At 40.4% G+C, this 22,880-nt stretch overlaps 1 protein-coding gene across 10 annotated transcripts in view; it reads left to right on the top strand.

Moving 5' to 3' along the window:
• hivep3a (HIVEP zinc finger 3a) overlaps positions 1-22,880 on the top strand; it is a 48,246-nt gene that overhangs the window by 17,126 nt on the left and 8,240 nt on the right. For 5 of the 10 annotated variants that reach the window (XM_067508604.1, XM_067508576.1, XM_067508585.1 and 2 more), the window contains 4 exons: positions 9,497-13,725; positions 14,288-14,463; positions 21,440-21,603; positions 21,698-21,772. In XM_067508604.1, the coding sequence (XP_067364705.1) occupies positions 9,880-13,725; positions 14,288-14,463; positions 21,440-21,603; positions 21,698-21,772 (4,261 nt within the window). In that variant the 5' untranslated portion in view covers positions 9,497-9,879. Of the gene's footprint in view, positions 1-7,595; positions 7,751-7,780; positions 8,336-9,496; positions 13,726-14,287; positions 14,464-21,439; positions 21,604-21,697; positions 21,773-22,880 lie in introns of those variants that run through there. The other 5 variants (XM_067508629.1, XM_067508621.1, XM_067508612.1 and 2 more) reach the window with 5 other exon arrangements.

Below are 22,880 nucleotides of genomic sequence, written 5' to 3'. Positions count from 1 at the left end.
GGCTGTGTATGGACTTTCTCCCAGAGGGCTCTCCTCCTCTGTCCCCAGAGAGCGCCGCTATCAGGCTGCTGATGAAGCTGCGCTATCTGACACAACGCCATTGCAAATACTCTGCTGACATCACAGTAGAAACACAACAACAGATGAGGGCATTTGCTGTGTTGCTTAGAACAGAGTCTGCAAGGTGATAAATTCAGATAATGGTGAAATATGTCCAAATTTGCATGCTGTTTTCATTGTGTTTCATCTTAAAATTTCAATAAAATACCTGTCTGTCTTAGTCTGAACCTCATTTTAGAAATCACCTATGTACTAATGCAGCATAAATATATTTGCATATTAAGCTGTCGCATTTGCTTTTTGGATTACTGCAGTTGTATATCACTCTCAATAGGAAAGAACCACAGTAACAACAAAAGTAGAGTTAAAATAGTGTTTATAGTTGAATCAGTGAGAATAATGCTTGGTTTGCTTGGTTTTTCATGTAGACTCATGCAGTGTTCTTTGTCATCTTCATGGAGGCATTTTCTATTCTTGTTCCCACTGAAAGAATAGGAGCATATCCATTGAGTCTGAATTCAAGACCCCCAAAGTATCGATTTTCTTTGGAGATATGTACCATTCTCTATCCCAAAAAATGTTCTGAGAGGGAGGCACCTTCGGCTCTCTCTCTCTCTCTCTCCCTCTCTCTCTGTCTCTCTTTCTGTCTCTCTCTCTCTCTCTCTCTGTCTCTCTGTCTCTCTCTCTGTGTGTGTGTGTAGTCAGTGAGGATGCTGGAAGATAAATTTAGCCCTCCAGCTCTCCTTCCATCTGCTACCACATGGTTTAGGGCCGTTACCATAGGAACCACCGCTGGGTACCCATTAGTGTGAGAAAAGGAAATTGACAAGATTTTTTTAAAAGCCATTTATACAATATTCTCTTTCTGTGTGGCGTGAGAATAGATACAATAATTCACAAATTTATCCGAGAGAGTTGTTTTAACTTGAGGTTCTCGTTGTAGTACTTGCAGATTTTGAGTGCACTCCTCAGACTGTAACTGTATGCACACTGCATTTATGTTCAGGTTGAAATTTGTCACTGTATGCTATTATAGCCTGTTAACCATATTGCACCCATTACTCATATCACTACATAATACCTGATAAAACCCAGTCAACATTAATTTGTCATTGAGGCTTATGTTCATAGCATGCATTATTAAGCAAAGGTCAAATTAGTTGCACTACTAATGGCTGTGTTCTAATAATGTGAGCCTATTCCATGAACCTGTTATTGTGTATGCTGACTCACTGCCAAGGCTTACTGAAAACCCTCAAATGGATCAAGCCATAAATGTGTGTAAAATGTAATATATCAAAACATTTGCTGAGGAAAAGGTCCTAGTTAAAAGTGCTCCACCCATTAGGAATTGTAATCCAAAAGGATTTACCTTATGGTAAAAGAAACATGATATATTTTTAAAATTAAAAAAGAGTCTGAGGTGATGTCTTTCTAAATTCAATATACTCTGTCTAAACCTGGATGTTTTGGGTTTGTGTGAAGCTAAATTTGTATCCTTCAACGTCCCATTTTCTTTTCTATTTAAATTGACTTAAAGAATGTTCAGATCATTAGGGCTATTGTTTAGTTAGCCTGTATTTGGATTAAAAAAGTAAGGCAAGGAAAAGAGACACAGTTGGAACGTGCCTCGTGCGTGCTTTATGGCCAGTCAGTGAACTGTATAGGCTTTGGAGATTATCTTGTCCCGGACATGAGTTAGACATGGGGCCTGCAGGTGGTAGATATGTGCACAGATTTAACAAAAACAAAGCAGAGTGGCATTATTTTACTCGTTTGTAAAACGGCTCATTATGTGGGGTTCTTCATGGTTCTAAAGGATCATTATGTCCAGTGGATTTATGGTGATTTGAAGCATTTAGAACAAAGTTTTTATTTTTTCTCCACAGTGCATTTTTGAAAATGGCACATGTCACCCAGTGGACAATTGTGTCCCTCAGATGTGTTTTTAATATTTATTCAAAAAAACTGGGGTCTATGGCACAGACTAATCCATGTATAGACTTACGGAAATTACCTCTTTGTAAAGGCAGTTCACTATTTCTTTTAGTTTGTGTACAAGAACTTCTGAAACTCGTATTAATGATCATTTATTCTTCCAGAGGTGTTGTTGATGTCCGTGTTTCCCACAGAATTGCAGTGGCAGCTGTGACTTGCTGGAGTGTCAAAGATCCTCAGTGTTGATTTATTGATTTCTTGACATAATATGAAAATTTTAACTCGAAGATTCTGAAGAGAGAACAGGTTGGACTTACATGGGTTTGTCAGTGATGCTGATATTGAGAGACCAGGGAGGCTGATAGGTTTTTTTTTTTACTCGTTCCCTTTTTGCCTAACTTAAAATGCAATTTAATAACAAATGAGAGACAAATCTTTGTTCTTTTCCTTTCGGCTGTTCCCTTTTGGTGGTAGCTACAACAAGTCATGTGCCTCCATCTAACCCTGTCCTCTGCATCCTCTTCTCTCACGCCAACTATCTTTATGTCCTCTCTCACTACATCCATAAATCTCCTCTTTGGTCTTCCTCTAGACCTCCTGCCTGACAGCTCCAACCTCAGCATCCTTCTACTGATATATTCACAGTCTCTCCTCTGAACATGTCCAAACCACCTCAATCTGGCCTCTCTGGCCTCGGTTTTTTATCTCCAAAACATCTAACGTGAGCTGTCCCTCTGATGGCCTCATTCCTGATCCTGTCCATCCTCGTCACTCCCAAAGAGAACCTCAACATCTTAAGCTCTGCTACCTCCAGCTCTGCCTCCTGTCTTTTCATCAGTGCCACTGTCTCTAAGCCTAACCACATTGCTGGTTTCACCAAAGTCTTGAACACCTTTTCTTTCATTCTCACTGATACTCTTTTATCACACAACACACCTGACACTTTTCTCCACCCATTCCAATCTGCTTGCACTCGCCTCTTCACCTCTTTTCCACAATCTCCTTTGCTCTGAACCGTTGACCCGAAGTACTTAAAGTCCTGCACCTTCTTCACCTCTGCTCCCTGTAACCTCACCGCTCCAACTGGGTCCCTTTCATTTACACATGTATCATTCCTCTGTTTTTCAGAGCAGACCTCCACCTTTTCTAGATGTTATTCCACCTGCTCCCTGCTCTCACTACAGATCACAATGTCATCTGCAAATATCATAATCCACGGAGATTCATGTCTAACCTCATCTGTCTGCCTGTCCATCACCAGAGCAAACAAAAAGGGGCTCAGAGCCGATCCTTGATGCAGACCCACCTCAACCTTGAACTCCCCTGTCACACCTACAGCACACCTCACCACGGTCTTACAGCTCTCATACATGTCCTGCACCACTCTAACATACTTCTCTGAAGCTCCAGACTTTTCATACAATACCAAAGTTCCTCTCTCGGCACCCTGTCATACACTTTCTGTAAATCTACAAAGACACAATGCAACTCCCTATGACCTTCTCTGTACTTCTCCATCAGCGTCCTCAAAGCAAATACTGCACCTGTTGTTCTCTTTCTAGGCATGAAACCATATTGCTGCTCACAAATGCTCACCTCTGCCCTTAGCCTAGCTTCCACTACTCTTTCCTACAACTTCATTGTGTGGCTCATCAGCTTTATTCCTCTGTAGTACAGCTCTGCACATCTCCCTTGTTCTTAAAAACTGGCAACAGTACACTTCTCCTCCAGTCCTCTGGCATCCTCTCACTCTCCAAGATCTTGTTAAACAAGCTAGTCAGAAACTCTACTGCCACCTCTCTTAGACACTTCCATACCTCCACAGGTATGTCATCAGGAACAACTGCCTTTCCACTCTTCATCCTCTTCAACGTCCTACTCACTTCAATCTCACTAATCTTTGTTACTTCCTGCTCCATACCGGTCACCTCTTCTACTCTTTGTTCCCTTTCATTTTCCTCATTCATCAACTCTTCAAAGTTCTCCTTCCATCTTCCCATCACACTCCTGGCACCTGTCAATACATTTCCATCCTTATCTTTAATCACCCTAACCTGCTGCACATCCTTCACATCTCTATCTCTTTGTCTGGCAGACCTGTACAAGTTAGCCTGTATTTGGATTAAAAAAGTAAGGCAAGGAAAAGAGACACAGTTGGAACGTGCCTCGTGCGTGCTTTATGGCCAGTCAGTGAACTGTATAGGCTTTGGAGATTATCTTGTCCCGGACATGAGTTAGACATGGGGCCTGCAGGTGGTAGATATGTGCACAGATTTAACAAAAACAAAGCAGAGTGGCATTATTTTACTCGTTTGTAAAACGGCTCATTATGTGGGGTTCTTCATGGTTCTAAAGGATCATTATGTCCAGTGGATTTATGGTGATTTGAAGCATTTAGAACAAAGTTTTTATTTTTTCTCCACAGTGCATTTTTGAAAATGGCACATGTCACCCAGTGGACAATTGTGTCCCTCAGATGTGTTTTTAATATTTATTCAAAAAAACTGGGGTCTATGGCACAGACTAATCCATGTATAGACTTACGGAAATTACCTCTTTGTAAAGGCAGTTCACTATTTCTTTTAGTTTGTGTACAAGAACTTCTGAAACTCGTATTAATGATCATTTATTCTTCCAGAGGTGTTGTTGATGTCCGTGTTTCCCACAGAATTGCAGTGGCAGCTGTGACTTGCTGGAGTGTCAAAGATCCTCAGTGTTGATTTATTGATTTCTTGACATAATATGAAAATTTTAACTCGAAGATTCTGAAGAGAGAACAGGTTGGACTTACATGGGTTTGTCAGTGATGCTGATATTGAGAGACCAGGGAGGCTGATAGGTTTTTTTTTTTACTCGTTCCCTTTTTGCCTAACTTAAAATGCAATTTAATAACAAATGAGAGACAAATCTTTGTTCTTTTCCTTTCGGCTGTTCCCTTTTGGTGGTAGCTACAACAAGTCATGTGCCTCCATCTAACCCTGTCCTCTGCATCCTCTTCTCTCACGCCAACTATCTTTATGTCCTCTCTCACTACATCCATAAATCTCCTCTTTGGTCTTCCTCTAGACCTCCTGCCTGACAGCTCCAACCTCAGCATCCTTCTACTGATATATTCACAGTCTCTCCTCTGAACATGTCCAAACCACCTCAATCTGGCCTCTCTGGCCTCGGTTTTTTATCTCCAAAACATCTAACGTGAGCTGTCCCTCTGATGGCCTCATTCCTGATCCTGTCCATCCTCGTCACTCCCAAAGAGAACCTCAACATCTTAAGCTCTGCTACCTCCAGCTCTGCCTCCTGTCTTTTCATCAGTGCCACTGTCTCTAAGCCTAACCACATTGCTGGTTTCACCAAAGTCTTGAACACCTTTTCTTTCATTCTCACTGATACTCTTTTATCACACAACACACCTGACACTTTTCTCCACCCATTCCAATCTGCTTGCACTCGCCTCTTCACCTCTTTTCCACAATCTCCTTTGCTCTGAACCGTTGACCCGAAGTACTTAAAGTCCTGCACCTTCTTCACCTCTGCTCCCTGTAACCTCACCGCTCCAACTGGGTCCCTTTCATTTACACATGTATCATTCCTCTGTTTTTCAGAGCAGACCTCCACCTTTTCTAGATGTTATTCCACCTGCTCCCTGCTCTCACTACAGATCACAATGTCATCTGCAAATATCATAATCCACGGAGATTCATGTCTAACCTCATCTGTCTGCCTGTCCATCACCAGAGCAAACAAAAAGGGGCTCAGAGCCGATCCTTGATGCAGACCCACCTCAACCTTGAACTCCCCTGTCACACCTACAGCACACCTCACCACGGTCTTACAGCTCTCATACATGTCCTGCACCACTCTAACATACTTCTCTGAAGCTCCAGACTTTTCATACAATACCAAAGTTCCTCTCTCGGCACCCTGTCATACACTTTCTGTAAATCTACAAAGACACAATGCAACTCCCTATGACCTTCTCTGTACTTCTCCATCAGCGTCCTCAAAGCAAATACTGCACCTGTTGTTCTCTTTCTAGGCATGAAACCATATTGCTGCTCACAAATGCTCACCTCTGCCCTTAGCCTAGCTTCCACTACTCTTTCCTACAACTTCATTGTGTGGCTCATCAGCTTTATTCCTCTGTAGTACAGCTCTGCACATCTCCCTTGTTCTTAAAAACTGGCAACAGTACACTTCTCCTCCAGTCCTCTGGCATCCTCTCACTCTCCAAGATCTTGTTAAACAAGCTAGTCAGAAACTCTACTGCCACCTCTCTTAGACACTTCCATACCTCCACAGGTATGTCATCAGGAACAACTGCCTTTCCACTCTTCATCCTCTTCAACGTCCTACTCACTTCAATCTCACTAATCTTTGTTACTTCCTGCTCCATACCGGTCACCTCTTCTACTCTTTGTTCCCTTTCATTTTCCTCATTCATCAACTCTTCAAAGTTCTCCTTCCATCTTCCCATCACACTCCTGGCACCTGTCAATACATTTCCATCCTTATCTTTAATCACCCTAACCTGCTGCACATCCTTCACATCTCTATCTCTTTGTCTGGCAGACCTGTACAAATCCACCTCTCCCTATTTAGTGTCCATCCTTGCATACAAGTCCGCATATGGTCTTTGTTTGGCCTTTGCCACCTCTACCTTCACCTTGTGCTGCATCTCCCTGTACTCCTGTCTACTCCCTTCAGTCCTCTGTGTCCCAATTCTTCTTAGCTAACCTCTTTCCCTGTATACACTCCTGAACTTGCTCGTTCTACTACCATGTCTCCTTGTCCACTTTCTTCTTTCCCCACTGACACACAGAGTACCCTCCTTAATTTCTCCCTGATCGCATTAGCTGTAGCTGTCCAGTCATCTGAAAGTACCTCCTGACTGACCAAAGTGTATCTTAACGCCTCCCTGAAAACTTCACCGCATTCCTCCTTTTTCAGCTTCCACCACTTCATCCTCTGCTTTGACTTAATCATTTTCATCTTCCTCACCACCAGAGTAATTTTACACACATCCATCCTGTGTTGTCTGGCTGCACTCTCCCCTAGCTGCATCATGTCAACCAATTCTCTAGCCTTTCCTGTCATAGTCCTAACATTTAAAGTCCCTGTTGTCAGTCCTACACTCTTGGCTCTCCTCTTCTCTCTCTGCCTATGAACACGCCTTCCTACTCTCCTTCTTCAACTGACAGTTGCCCAATTTCACCTGGCACCCTGTAGGTCAACAGCACTGGTAGCAGTCATTGTTAACCTGGGCCACGACCAATCTGGTATGGAAGTCGGACTTGGTATGGAAGTCTTAACGATCGGATGGCCTTCCTGACACAGCCCTTGGCATTTATTCAGACTAGGGACTGAAACCAAAAGACACTGGATTGTGCCCCCTTGTGGTCTGATTAAATGAGAGACAAATATGCTGAACTTAAATTAACATTTGTTTTAGCTGTAGGTTTCCCAAATAAACTGACAAATGAGTGAAAATGATTGCAATTCTTTACCACATAGTTTATATACAACTTAGACTTATATAGCACCTTTAAGCGCACTCAGTATAAAATAAAATAACCATCCTGTTATTGACATATTTGCAGAGTTGACACATAGTGATACATGGTGATACAGGGGCGACTGGCGCAGGAAGTGGTCATCCACCAATCCCGCAGTTGTTGGTTCGATCCCCCTCGTCTCCGCTTACGTGTCGAAGTGTCCTTGAGCAAAACACTGAACCCCAACTTAGTTGCTCCCGGTGAGTGTTGGCCAGCTGCATAGCAGCTCCCCCCATCGGTGTGTGAATGTGTGGGTGATTGTGAGTGCAAATGGGTGAATAAAAAGCAGTGTAAAGCGCTCTGAGTGCCAATAGGTAGAAAAGCGCTATATAAGTGCAGAACATTGACCAATTATCATTCTTGTATATCTTTGGCACAGGTAGCAACACACAAACACATTTTGTTATCCTGTCTTCAATTTCAATTATGGAATTAACCCTAGTTTACAGGTGTGGTACAGCAAAGCGAAAATCTTCCTCAAGTTAACTGATTGTGGGTGTTGTTTCTCACAGATTTTAAGAAACGAGTGGAAAAATATACTTGGGTAGCAGTAGTTATATTGGGGGGTTTGCCCATTGTATTGTATATGTTTGAAACACTTCACTGTTATTGACTTCTTGCTAATGCACTAGGGAACAGCTGTTTGACTTTAACACTGACAACATGAAACCTAGATTTGTTTCCTAGCAGAGCCTTGCCATGGTTCACCAAGAGAGAATTTCAGACGGGCCAGGGGATCTCTTTGGAGAGAAGTGATAAAGTATCAACACTAGCAGCTATGAAAGGTGCAAGCGAATATGGGACCGTTCACTTGCACTTGAATAGTCAAAAAAGCAAAAGCATTTAAGTTTAAAAATGTGACTTAGTTTTAGGTGTCAGTTCTTGCGCCATCGTAAGTTTATTTCACGCGTTATTGTTACCCTCGTGTAGAGTATGCTGGTGATCTGAATGTCTGAACTCCAATTTCACTAAGATGTCTCTCAGCACCCTAAAAGTTTTTACTACAGTTAAACTACCTGTCTGACCTATATTTAGCACTTATTAGTCTCACAGGATATGCAGGGCTTTGACATCCTCTGCATAAATCATATGCTGATAGCATATGATTTTTAGTTTTTACAAAGAACGGCCATGTTGATTTAATATGCATCCCTGAATATTGCCACTGACATGCATACTGTTCCTACAAGTTAAACCAAAGATGGTTATCAACCTGTTATCAGTAATTTGGATAGAATCCAGCAGCTTTTCTGTCTTGCACCAGAATGTGGGTGTAGAAACCAGCTGGTCAGTGCGTGGGATGCCTTGTTTACTGTTTCAGTATGCTGGTACAAAAATCACTGGAGTTTTCTTCAGTATCTCTACTAAGTCGCCTTGTGTATATACTCACAGCTAACTGTCACCCCTGGTCTTCACTTGGCTTGACCTTTTTGGGTAACTAAAATAACAGTTAATCATATAAAATTATCCATAACATACAAAGCAATAAAATGGTTAAGGTATCAATTCTAATGTGGCACCATTGTACAGTATGGCAGTATGATGATTGGACAATGAAAATTGTGGTCTGATCTTATATAACAAGACATGTTGGATAAAAAGCAATAATTAGAGTATAAATACTGTCACAGTTGACAGCCCCTTAGTTTACCCATTTTCAGTAACAAAAATATTGCTTTTATTATAACATGCCATCTCCTTCAGCCAGGTGTCCCTTGTATGCTGCATGCTAATACATTTTTACACCAAAACTATTACATTAAGCATTATCATTAAAAGTATCCAGCAGTAAGGGCAAATTTAAAGCTGAATATGCGTGTTGACACATACACTTCTTATGTAACCCATGAAACATAAATATCTATATTTGATAAGCAGAGGGTTAGAAGGTTATCTGTGTTCAACTGTATCCACTACTCTATGTAATGAGTTTTTTTTTCCTCCAGATCTTCATGTTGACAAGATAAGAAGAAGCCTTGTTCAGCCAATTTCAACTGACTATTAGTTTGTGACAGCAAGACTGAGTACTTCATGATGGGATACTTTAGACCGAGATGGCTGAGGGCTTCCTTCATTGTTCATGACATATCGCAGCGGCATTATTTAATGCTGCCATTCTACAATTGACTGCATCATCATGCTGTCTAGCAATACATTTAAGAAATAAAAGTGAAAATTATGAAGCCTGAGAGTGAACTCAAGTGGATTTAATCTGATAAGATCTGCCCAAAATCAAATCCATTATCCAGTTTATGATTTGGTTTGAAATCTATACCCTGGAACAGGCAGACGCACCTTACGTGTCTACCTAAGGCTGTCCTTCCATTTTATGGAGGCCCTGCATAGTCGCCTGACAACTGGGGAGCAGTCTGGAGATCAAGAACATTGTCAACCAGAGTCTCCTCACCGAGGCCCACCTAAGTCTCCCACACAGCCTTCTCAACAACAACAAATTGACTCCCCTAAGCCCCATGGCACTAAACAGTCCAGAAGACAGAATCCTGAACGTAAGCGTCTTAGGAACCAGCGACAGAGCATTGACTCAGATACAGGGTTGGAACACAGACATGCAGCAACAATAGCTACAAAAACAACTACAGTTTCTCGTTCACCAGGGGTCCCATCTTCCACAGCAGGTGACCCCACCAAGTCTAAACTAGAAACACAGGAAGGCACCCCGAAACAGAAACGAGAGCGTAAGCCTCAGAGACCAGGAAAATATGTCTGCACTTATTGTGGTCGTGCATGTGCAAAACCTAGTGTCCTACAGAAACACATTCGCTCACATACAGGTGAAAGGCCTTATCCTTGTGCCCCATGTGGATTCTCTTTTAAGACCAAAAGTAACCTATACAAGCACCGCAAATCACATACCCACAGAGTGAAGGCAGGCCTAGCACTTGGAGAACTAAGATCTGCAGAGGAACAAGTCACTGAATCAGAAGACGAAACAAGACAGCAATCATTAGTCTCTTGCCATACAGAGGGCACTGTTGCCTCAATTAGTAATCATGAAACAGACAGGGCCAAAGACTGTACTGCAGGAAATGATGGTTCCTATGCAGTGAAAAAAAGACTGGCCTTGCGTCTAAGCAGAGGAAAGCAAGGTACTCAAGAGTCCTCTGATGAAAAGAATTCTCTGGCTTTAGGTAGTAAAGGCAGTACAGAATCTGGCTATTTCTCTCGCTCAGAAAGTACTGAGCAGTCACAGGACAGTCCCCCAAACACAAGTGCCAAAAGCTATGCAGAGATCATCCTCGGTAAATATGGACGTCTTGGACACCTTCAGAGGATGTGTCGTCATAACCAGCAGCCCTCTGGTCAGGAGGACAAAAACATCCCATTCACAGTGCCCAAAAAACAGGTCATTGACCATATTACCAAACTCATCACCATCAATGAGGCTGTGGTGGACACAAGTAAAATTGATAGTGTTAAACCAAGGCGATTTTCACTGTCCAGAAAGAATAGTTCAGAGTCCCAAAAGAGTACATCTTTAAAAGAAACGCCTATAACTTGCCCTAAAGCTGGTGACACTGGCTATAAAACCAGTGGCTCCATCACCATGGGAGTTCCATGTGAAAAATTTCAAAATCCATCTCTACATTTAGATCAGCCAGCTAGCCAAACATCCACCACGCCGTTGGTAAGAAGTCACTCGACACCATCTGCAGCTAGTGCATTTGAAGCTTCCAGTCATTGCCCCAGCAAATTCCGACAAAGTCATTCATTTGACGAACGTAAGCCTTCTGAAACGCATTCATCCCGTCGTTATGGGATGCTAAGACGACAACCAGCTATTGAAATCCCACCTGGTGCTGAATTTACAAAAGAGGAACATGAGGGTTCTAATTCATTTTTCCCAGATAGTGTACTGTCAGTTACTGTGGCGGACCACAAGCAAGGTCAACAGCAGCCATACAAGTGTGAGGCTTGTGGCACTGGATGCAATGATTGGGAAGGTTATAAGAAACACAAACAAAGCCTTTGCTTAGTACACCATCCCAGAAATGAGGTGGTAAATAGTCAGACAGAATGCTCACAGCTAATTAACAACGCAGTCAGAGCAGGAGCTTCAGCAATGCGCAAGAGGAGGAAAGAGGAGAGTTTTGAATTTGATGATCCTTCTTCACCTTCCTTATCTTTCCCTGCCCTCTTGTCAGAACATTGCAGAGACGAAAGCAATGTAGCTTATGCGGGCGTCAGAAGACCTATGCTGCAAACCTGTTCAGTAATCCAACATACTAGTTCATTTGAAAAACAAGACTCTTTGTACAGTGAAGGTGCAGAGGCAATAAGAAGCTCTTCACCCCATGAAGAATATCAACTGGTGCCTCAGAAACAACCCCAGCATCAGCCAACTAAAGTAGCAACCCGAAAGCTGGTTCGCCAACATAGTGTACACGTTCCAGAAATACTGGTGACAGAGGATTCCAACATAAGCACAGAGACCTCAATAGAGTCAACCTCCATCACCAAACATGTAGAGAAACCTGATGAATTCCAGTGGCCACAGAGAAGCTCCTCTTTAGCCCAGCTCCCTATTGAAAAACTTCCCCCGAAAAAGAAGCGCTTGCGTCTAGCTGAGGCTGCCCAGTCCTCAGGGGACTCTAGTTTTGACTCTATATCCCTGCCCCGTAGCCCTAGTCAGGACAGCAGTGCATCTTATGCATCTAGTCGTTCCACATCCTTTGAGGAGTCAAATAGACTTGACATGGAAATAACAACACCGCTAAGAAGATCAAGAGCTCTGCACATGTTAACAGTGCCTAGGGTCCATCAGCATAGAGAGATGAGGCGCTCAGCATCTGAGCAAGCTCCTCATGACCCACAACCTAGTGTCCTAATGGCTGAGACTCGCAGTAAGTCTTTTGATTATAGTTGTCTGTCCCCTGAACGCTCGGCAGTTGGCTGGAGGGAGAGAAGAAAATGTCTCCTTATGAGACACACTGCTGTAAAAGATCCAGATGAGGAGGAGGAGGAGGAGGAAGAGGAGCAGTGTACTATTCTAAATCGTAACCCTGAACATGTTACCACTAGCACATGTTCTAAAGCAAGCCTAACATCTGTGGACTGCAGGAGGTCCCCTACTTCTCCTTTATCAGGTGATACAGTTTTACAGAATCCAGTAAGATTACAATCCCAAGGGATGTTCACTCAGTGGGAACTAAGTCAGAAAATTCAGATAACAGGCAGCACAGAACACTCACTTGCTCATGGTCCACTTGTGCATCCTGTAAAAAGTGAGGCTTCAAACATCCATACAGGGCAGCCCCATCCTCAAGCACCACAGCCCTTTCCTACACATGGACCATCAGGGGCAGCTAGAGCTCACTATCTCCCCATGCCTACAGGGCTGAAGTTGGAGATTCCTCTACATCATGATAATTGTTCAGACTTTCGATTAAGTCACTCCCATATGCAACTCTCTGGTCCTCACATCACTTCCAGTATGGAATTAATAAGGCCAGTCACATCTCCTTCAGTAGCAGTTCGTCTCCAAACAGAGACCCTAATGCCAGCATGCGCCATATACACAACACTGTCTCAGTCCATCGCCCGCAGACCCCAGGAAGCATGTGATGCTGTTTTATACAATCTAGCGATCCCAGCTGCTGAATACAGAAACCAAAGCAATACGAGTCCAGATTTTAATTTGTGGTCTGATGATGGCCTGAGGTTATCAGGCTCAGGGGGCAACAAGCGTATGCTTTCCCCTTCAAATAGTATAGAGCTCCCCCTCGAGTCACAACAGCAGCAGAAACGAGTAAAAGAGGAAGAGGAAAGGAATGTGGAATGTGTTGAGGCAGTGGACACATGCAAGCAGAACCTTAAACTTGAGAGTCAGTCGTGTCCACCAAATGTTTGTACTCCAATCACACATGTTGGACCTTCTTTCCCCAGCCTGCTGTCCAGCACCTGTAATAGCTGGTGCTATTTGAACTACATTAAACCAAACCCTTCTACTCTGGATGAGCTGAAGCCCTCGGTGTATTCATCATGGTCCACTAGTGGATATGACCCTAACCCACCTGGCCTTTCCAGCAAGACAGCTCTCGCTCTGCTGCACTGTAAGCAGAGGCTAAGTCCCTCCATCTACACAACATCCCCCATGTCAGTAAAGACCACTGAGTCAGTGGAACAAGAGGACAACAAAAGACCATCCTCTACTGAGGTAATTACAACAGTAAATGCTGCCTAAATTTGTTTAATAATGTACTGTATTAAATTTAAATGTAGCAAGACATGGAAGACATTGAATGTAACAAATGTTACTGATTTTGTTTTACTCCCAAAATTGTGGTTGAAGTAAAATTTTCATATATTCAACAATTCCCATCTTCTTCTTCAAATATTGGTTGCTCCATTTAGTGGTTGGCACAGTCATACAGTCATTTTTTATCTGTTTCTATTTTTTAGTATCTGTATAGGGAGTGTTAAAAATACTATTAATTTCAAGAATGTGAAAAATTATGCTTCAAATATTCAGAGGTTTCCCTGGCCATTTAACATTCTTGTCACAGTAGTACAACAAGCACTTCTATTTCATCCTTTGTTGAATAGATTGAAAAAGTTTATGCAAAGGTCATCTTGCATTTACGAGAAAAACAATTAAAAAAACAAATCTGTTTTAACACATGCTATAACCCACCATTCAATGAAAATTCCCAATTTTTGTCTCCATGGGCTTGTTGGAGCAGAGTTGGTGAATTTGCCCATGTCTCTTTCGGGTGTAGGTATACAACAGCCTGTCATACTTCAGAGACCATGATGGAATAAGGAAAGGACAGCATTCAGCAGATGACAGCAAGTCTAACACAAAAGATCAGGACGGGATAAAGAGAGAGGTCACGAAAGTCGTGTCATGCTCCAGGTATAAACAATCTCACAAAGTTTGTCTTTCCGATAACCGGTGAGTATGACCCTCTGAAAGCTCGACACTTTATGCTATATAAGAAATGTGCTAGGAACATTTTCACTGTTGACAGGTCTATAATAACATTTTTATATTTATGTACATCTTTACTTATAATTGTACTCTTTTATCATATAGTGTTGCATGTTTCGGTAATGGTGTCTAGGATTATGTGATAAAATGATCTCTAATTGTAAAGAATTAATACAATGATAAGCTGATGAGTAGGCCTGTGACAATAACAATTTTTTTATGACATATTGTCTCAGAAATTCACCCTAGATTATATTACGGACCTTTTAAGACCAAAAATTGTATATATCCTAAATAAATAAAAATAAAAATAAAAATAAAATAAAGGTAAAAAATAAATTTGGCTTTAGGGTTCTGTTAACAAAACATGCACTCATTATCAAGCATTTGGCACTTGGAATAAAGAGATTCAACTGGCTATAGATAGATAGATAGATATACTCTATATTGCCAAAAGTATTCGCTCACCCATCCAAATAAATGAATTCAGGTGCACAAAGCAAGGTCCATTAAGACATAGATGAGTGAGTTTGGTGTGGAAGAACTTGACTGACCTCAACCCGATAGAACACCTTTGGGATGAATTACAGCGAAGACTGCGAGCACTGTGTATTATGTATTTCATAAACACACTGCTAAACCTCGTGGAAAGCCTTCCCAGAAGAGTTGAAGCTGTTATAGCTGGAAAGGGTGGGCCGACGTCATATTAAACCCTATGGATTAAGAATAGGATGTCACTAAAGTTCATATGGGTCTAAAGGCAGGTGAGCGAATACTTTTGGCAATTTAGTGTGTGTGTGTGTGTGTGTGTATATAGATATAGATATAGATATAGATATATATATAGAAAGAGAGAGAGAGAGATCTACAGACAGACACACACACGCAAACACACCACCCGACACCACTTATCCAGTCCAATGGTGGTATGAATCAGGGAGTTTATGTCTTGTTCACCCCTGGCATACAGCTTCATATCATCTATGTAGAGGAGGTGGCTCATGGGTTCTCCATTCTGTAGTCGATATCCGTAACCACTCTTGGTGATGATCTGGCTGAGGAGGTTCAGGCCTATGCAGAACAACAAGCGAGGACAGAGCATCTCCTTGGTATATGCCACACTTGATGTTGACTTGCGCAATTCGCTTGAAGTTGGCCTTTAGGGATATTTTTCACTTAATCATTGAGTTCTCAATGCAGGCTCTTAGAGTCCTGTTGATCTTGTATAGTTCTAAGCATTCCAGGATCCATGTGTGAGTCATAAAATTTCTTGTAGTCAATCCAAGCAGTTCCCTGCTCTAATCTCTTGTCCAAGTGTCTTGTTCTTGTTCCAGTGTTGGTCTTAAGACAAGTTTATGTCCAGTAAACCAATAATAGGATTTATTTTTTGTCTCTTCCTACACTGGGAGAGTGGAGTGTAGGTTTCATTGTAAATTAGAAATGAAAATGGCCAAACAAAAACAGTTTTTTAGAAACTCATTATCTCCTTTTATCTCAATAACTCTATACTTGTTTTAAGAAAATAAGTTTATATTCTATGAGATATAGCTAAGAAAGATTTCTTTAAAGGTGTACACTATAGTCTCCAGTAACATGCTGCAACTGGATCCAAACAGGACAGAAGATGCAGTGGACGGACCAAATGTTGCCTAAGACAGCATAAACTTACGAGTGTCCTGTGAGAAACAGATGCCTTACTGCTCCTGATTTGGCTGCATCATTCAATAAAACAAGAGAGAAACAGGTGTGCACATACACTGTGTGTTGGAGACTCAGTTCAGCTAGCATCATAAGCAAAGTTGCTAAAAAAACATAGAGTTGGCAAATTGGAAGAAAAGGTTTCAGTGGTAGCTGCTAGAATACTCTGGGATCAGTCTTTTTCATGTAAGTAAAATTTAACATGCAAATTTAATTTGACCATTATTTTGTGCTCAAATATGCTTAAAAATGAATTGTATTTTATGTTTTTGTCTTTTTTGATCAATTTACAAGACAACAAAAGATAGTAGATAGAAATAAATGAAAGTGTAGGTGTTTACAAACCTTTTTTTGCCAGTGTACACGCTAAAGATTCCCACACTCAATCAAAATGACCAAGAGTTAACGTGGTGCACTATAGCTTAAATGTTATGTGAGACTAGCAGCCTAACAAACAAACAAGGCTCTTGTGTAATAGTTCAAACCCCAACAGCAGTTTTTTTGCAATCCACAAATCACCAGGGTCATTGGTTCCTTCTGGCCACATATTGTGGCCTTGAACAAGAGCAGCTGTCCACAACAATTTCCACATGGGATTAATAAAGTGTATACACAAAAACAAAACCATGAAAAAAAAAATGTTTTCAGTTGTATTGAAAGTCATTGACATAATGATTTCAAATCAGTGCTGTCCACTTGTGTGTATACTGAATGCATTTTGTCTCTATTGTACACTAACATTTTAATCATTCTAGCTGTGAGCAAGTGAAGCAGCCCAAAGCTTATTGCACTTCAAGTATATTTTCCTGCGATCAATGTGTGTAGCCACAGTGATTGTGTATTAGGCTTTAAGCCTAAATGTGCAGTGACCTACACTCTGACCTTTTACCTGAATGGTTTCAATGTAAACACACACAGACCCCTAGGGATGCTGCTATGGCTCCGTCATGCTTGCTTTGCCTTCTACAAAGCAATAGCATTATAATGGTATGTGGGTTGTGTAGAGTATCAACTATAAACTGTAATTTATTCTTTCATAAATATGTGTTTACAACTGAACTATTTGATGAATGTAGAATTTAGTATGAAATTGTATATACTTCTTGAACGGTGAAAGGTGAAAGGTGTCAACACATTACATTCCGTGGTACTTCACATGTTTAATAAACATGTAGAATGTGTTTTATTTTTTAGTTAATTTTATTAAATGTGTGCTGTTCATTACTAAGTTATCTCTATCGATCATTTTGAAAAAATATGATGTGGTAATATTTTTGGTCATGCCGCCCAGCCCTACTGTTGTCTGTCCAACATGTTGTTGAGGCCAAGGGTTTGCTGTCTGCACGCACAGAGCCCGTCTGTTGAGGGGCTGAAGCCAGAAAAATACTAAACTTCCTCTGCTCCTGCAGAGATTAATTTACACCAACCATTACAACCATTCACATGGAGCAAAAGCATGTTTCATTCTCTGACATTGACACCAATGGGTAGAACATATATCAATATTACATTAGTCATTAAAAGGGATCCCACTGTATGGAATGAAAACAGACAAACTCTAAAGGATAAGTGCTGGAAACTACAAATTTGCTGAATGTTTAAGAAAAGATTGGTACATATTTTGTATTATTTTTTTGTATTATATAGTTGTATTTTTTGTATATTAGTTTATACAAAAAATACACAAGTAAAGGAAAAACAAACAAAAAAAACCCGCAAATAATCAGATTGGAGAATGTGGAACTAAGAAATATTTTGCATTTCTACTTAAAAAATGACCTAAACAATGATCTATTATCTAATTAGTTGCAGATTAATATTGTCAATTGATAGATCAATTAATTGACTAACTATTAAAACAATGTATAGTCGGTGAAGGGGAAAATTCTGTCGGAAAACTGGATATTTGATGTTTTCTTCTGAGTTTATCAATGGATTAATTGTTGGAGCATACTGTAGGTGTGTGTGTGTGTGTGTGTGTGTTGTTCTGTAATAACAATTAAAATATTAACTCGCAGCCCAACATGACTTATGTTACTTTTACCAAAGTGGACCAAAAGAGGTCACGTGAACACATTGCAAAGCCTGCAGCAAATAGATAACTAGCACATACTGTATGTTCTGTGCCTGCATGAGAGGAAATTCATTTTTATGTCAGTAGGTGGCAGTAGTCTGAAGAATACAGCCCCTACATTGAGACACAGCTACGTACAATGGACTATGCGGTCTTCAGTGGCATGTTGCCTCTGTACATTGCGAAGGCTGAACTGGTCTATTCATGTCATTGGTTTCTCCCGGAGGGATGCGATTAACTTCATTAACGTCATATAACTTCTTTTATAAAAATCGGAGGAATTAGGCCCGTTGGTTTGCTTGCAGAGTGGTTAGGTAGAAAGCTAGCCACCAATTTAATGTAATGCCACCAATGTGGGAAATTTTGGGTTCTACCTGTTGGAGCCTTTATTGCCAGGTCGCTGCTAGGACAAAGTAAGCTACGTTTGTCTGCAGCGTTTGATGGATTTTTTTGAAATGGGACAGCTGTAACACAAGTGGTCTTTAAATGCAGCCTTTCAAAGGATGCAGCCCATGGACACAGCTTGTATTTGTCAACGAAATGAGTAAATTGGAACATAGGACTGCAGATATACAAGCTAAACTATTTTATGATATACAATCAGCCGAACAGTTGGCCATCTTGTAAAAATATTCTTGTATTGCAATGTTCAGTTGAGATGAACATAAAGATTGAGCAATGTGTGCCTTTTTGACTGTCATTTGCTTGCTTTTGTTACTTCCATTTTTCTTCTCACGCACTAATTTGGTGAGCTAAACAGCCAATAAGAGTGGTTATTCTCACTGACTCTCTCATAGTACTGACTTCCTATATTTGTGTAGAGGTTCACCTTTCTGAATAGCACCTTTGGGATATTGACTTTTTGCAATAATCTAAAAACACCTCTTGTATACTGTAGATGCCCTCTAATCATAAACTTGTCACTATAGCTCACAGTAATTTGCCAAAATTACTTGACAATATAACACATCTCCAACTCTTAGCCAGTCCTGTGGCTATTTTGCCACCTAAATTCCTCTGCAAAATATTAGATGTTATTATGAGAAGCCAGTTTAAGATTTTGAAAAGACTGTGTCTATAATCATCTATGAAGTTTTAAAGAACACTAAGGCATTGAGAATATTATTGAAATACTAAATGATCCCTTAAGGGCTGCCGATATATAGGTATTATACTGTCACTGGCAATTCTTTACTGTGTGGCGCCATGTTTCTGTAGACACAACCCAGAACAAAATTTTAAAAGCTTTGATGTTCAAAGGCATTTGTAAAAGGACACTTCATGTTTGTCTTAACTGAAAAACGCACACGTTTTCTCAAATTAATTTGCAACCAGGGTAAGCCCGACATGCTCAGTACTTTCAAACCAATTTGAAATAAATACTGCAGGGGAGTGCAGAGAGGTGCCATCTGTGTGTCTCTTTTTGGTTTGGGAGTGTGTCTGTGAACAGATCCCTGTTGTGACTCATGTTGACGCTCATCACAGCCTTCCTAAAAGAGTGAGTCATCCTCACGCCTGCTTGCTTTCTTCTTCCCCGCCTGTTAAGTCTGTCTGAGAAACAAAACTGAGACGGAAAGGTAGATGTTTTTGTTGCTGACATCGGGGACGTTAGGGCTGGGTGATATGTCCTATGAATAATATCATGATGTTTTCAGGCTATATTGCAAAACAAACAAAAATCTCCTGTAAAACAATTTATAAATGTATAGCATTTCATAAATGCTCATTTTAACTTAACTTAATGCATACAGTCACAACAATATAATGATTCTAATAGTCCCTGGGATATATGTTTGGATTAAAACATCTTTGTTTATATTCATTATAATTTATTAACAACAGCAAATTGTTAACAGCTCTTGGGTTTTCTCTATACATCTTTTAGTGTTGACTTTATTCTGTAAAGTGCCTTGAGATTACTGTCTTGTGAATTGGCACTATATTAATAAAGTTGAATTGAATTTAAATGAATAAAAATCAATAATGGCTTAGACCTACATTTAGATGCTTGAGACTAAAAACATTACTACTTTACATGATTTTTAAAAAAAGGGTAACAGTTTTTTATTTCTTTTTTTGCTAATCTTACAGGTTACTTTTATAATGTAGCACCGTGACCTTCTCTCCTTATTGTCTCATCCACCTTGTATAAAACACATCAGACAATAATTTAAGCAGCAATGTCATATGTAAAACAAGTGGAATGTGGATTGACAGTGGCACAGCGTTACCGGAATAGGCTCTGAAGTGGAGATGTAATGTTTCAAAATTGAACACTTCTGGGATTTTAAGAGCAGGAGTCTGCAATAGGAAAAGAAGCAAAGACCAAAGCAAGTCTCATGCCGGCAGCTTTAATAATCAAATGACAGTTTATACTTCATGTTTGCGATATAGTCATTTACTACATCACAGAACAATTGAGATATCGCCCACCACTAAGGGAAGGAAAGGTAACTCAAAACCTTGTGTGAATGGGTCTTGCATAAAAAAAACCTGTGAACATAGATGATTTATAGAGTAAGGTGACAGCAAAGTGGGTTTCTTAAATTAATTTACTGTAAACATTTTTCAAGACCGTAAAAGCCATCGTTTATGATATCTGTGGAAGCCTGTAGTGAAAATAGAAGAAAAAACAGTTGATTATAATCAGCGCTGTTGTTTGGCATAGGAAAGTGTTTTAATTTCCCCCTGTTTTTTCATGCTTATTTGGAGCAGCAGCTGGTCTGGGCATGGGTTTCCCTCCCTCTCTGAAATGTTTGTACTGGCTAGCTATAGCAAACCCTGCAACTTGGGCCATATCACAGGCTCCCCCCATGTTTGGACTCAGTGGTGGTGTGAGCTGTGATGGGGTTTTGAAGCAGTGGGAGGTGGGGTCTGGTTTTGACTTATGAAAGCTGCTCTGTTGAAGCTGAAGTGGGTGCCTTTCAGAGAGACCCTCAGTGTACATGGAAGGGTGGACCCCAGGCCCAGCTGACACAGTGTGAGCTCACTGTGTAGCAAAACAGATAGCATACTTACTCTGGATAAATACAGGCACTTAAATGTAGCTTACAGGTGCTAAAGGGCATGTAGCCTGTCTGTCAACCCCAGTTACACTCATATTTATTGTCACTATCATCCTGAGGGATGACAGAGAACTCAAACCTCTTGCTCTCCTTACACCTACAGATCAAGCGAGGAACATGGCATGGTGCACGGTGGAGATGCAAAATGGTGCCAATGCGAAGACTGCGAAAGCCACTTTAAAGACACCAGTGAATTGCACAAGTGCACCCATTACTCCACAGAATCCACGAACTGCAAACACTGCAATGTCACTTTCCCAGCCAAAGGTAAGGAAATAAAATGAAAACAAATTAATAATCTTTTTAATGTCTGTGTTCACTGTGCATCCAGTGTGAGCTAAACTTGTCATTTGATGTACAGGAAGCCTCACAGAACACTGGACAGCTAAATCTCATGGAAAAGAAACGCACTGTTACCAGGATGACATAGGTGAAGGTGTAGTGATTGCTAATTAATTCTTATACTACTTGGATGGTGCCTGTACTATTTCTGCATTGCACATTCTTAAATGAATCCTTTTCATTGCTGATTGCTCTTTAAAGAGCAATAAAACAAAGTCATTTAATGTTTATGTTCCTGTGTTTAAGTTAATCTATTAACTTGTTTTTTGTTACAGTTAGTTGATGTTTAGATCAACTTTTAGCCATAATGATCACCTCAAAAGTCTGGATCTAGGATCCCAAAGAAATGTGTCAAAAGCCGTGGAAGCTATCAGAATTAACTAGAAAAGGCAATTTCCAAGGAAATTACGTGGGAGAGCTGTTAAGTCGCCCGGTAGAGGCCGACCGCTCAGAAGCTGCTGAGAGCAGAGGCGTTTGCACGTTCAAAGCCGCAAACGCTGAAGAGAGATAAATACGAACAAAAAGAGAAAGAAAGAAGATGACAATAAAAGGAAAAAATCCAAAATCCCAAGAAAAGTTGAATTCAGAAAAGAAAAAAAAAGTAGAAAGTAACAATGGAGGAAGTAAATAAGTAAAAAGTTGATATTTAAAGTGTAACGAAACAGAAAAAGAAGCAAAGTAAAAAGTTGCTATTGAAAGTGTAAAGAAAAAAGTAAGAAGTGAAAAAGCAACAACTTGATTAACAAAAGTTGAAAGAAGTAGTAAGAAACAAAGGAAAAGGTAAATATTCCCAAAGTTAAAAGAAACAAAGAAAGAAGCAAAGTAAAAAAGTTGCTATTAAAAGTGTAAAGGAAGAAGTGAAAAAGCAACAACTTGATTAACAAAAGTGGAAAGAAGTAGTAAGAAACAAAGGAAAAGGTAAATATTCCCAAAGTTAAAAGAAACAAAAAAAGAAGCAAAGTAAAAAAGTTGCTATTAAAGTGTAAAGAAAAAAGCTAGAAGTAACTACTTAGAAATGAAGGAACCATTTTAATGCTGAAAAACTGTTGAGAAAAAAAAGTTGAAAAGAGCTTTTAATTTGAAAGTGTGTTTCCTGTCTGTGTCTGTGTGGTAGTTTGTGTGTCCACTGTAGGGAGACTTCAAAACAAACTCATTTTAGCATTTAAATGCTAAATAATTAAAATAAGAATGATAAAAGGCTT

The sequence above is a fragment of the Channa argus genome, chromosome 1, assembly GCF_033026475.1.
Source record: "Channa argus isolate prfri chromosome 1, Channa argus male v1.0, whole genome shotgun sequence".
NCBI classification, from domain to species: domain Eukaryota; kingdom Metazoa; phylum Chordata; class Actinopteri; order Anabantiformes; family Channidae; genus Channa; species Channa argus.
This window is presented reverse-complemented; position numbering and strand designations above follow the sequence as displayed.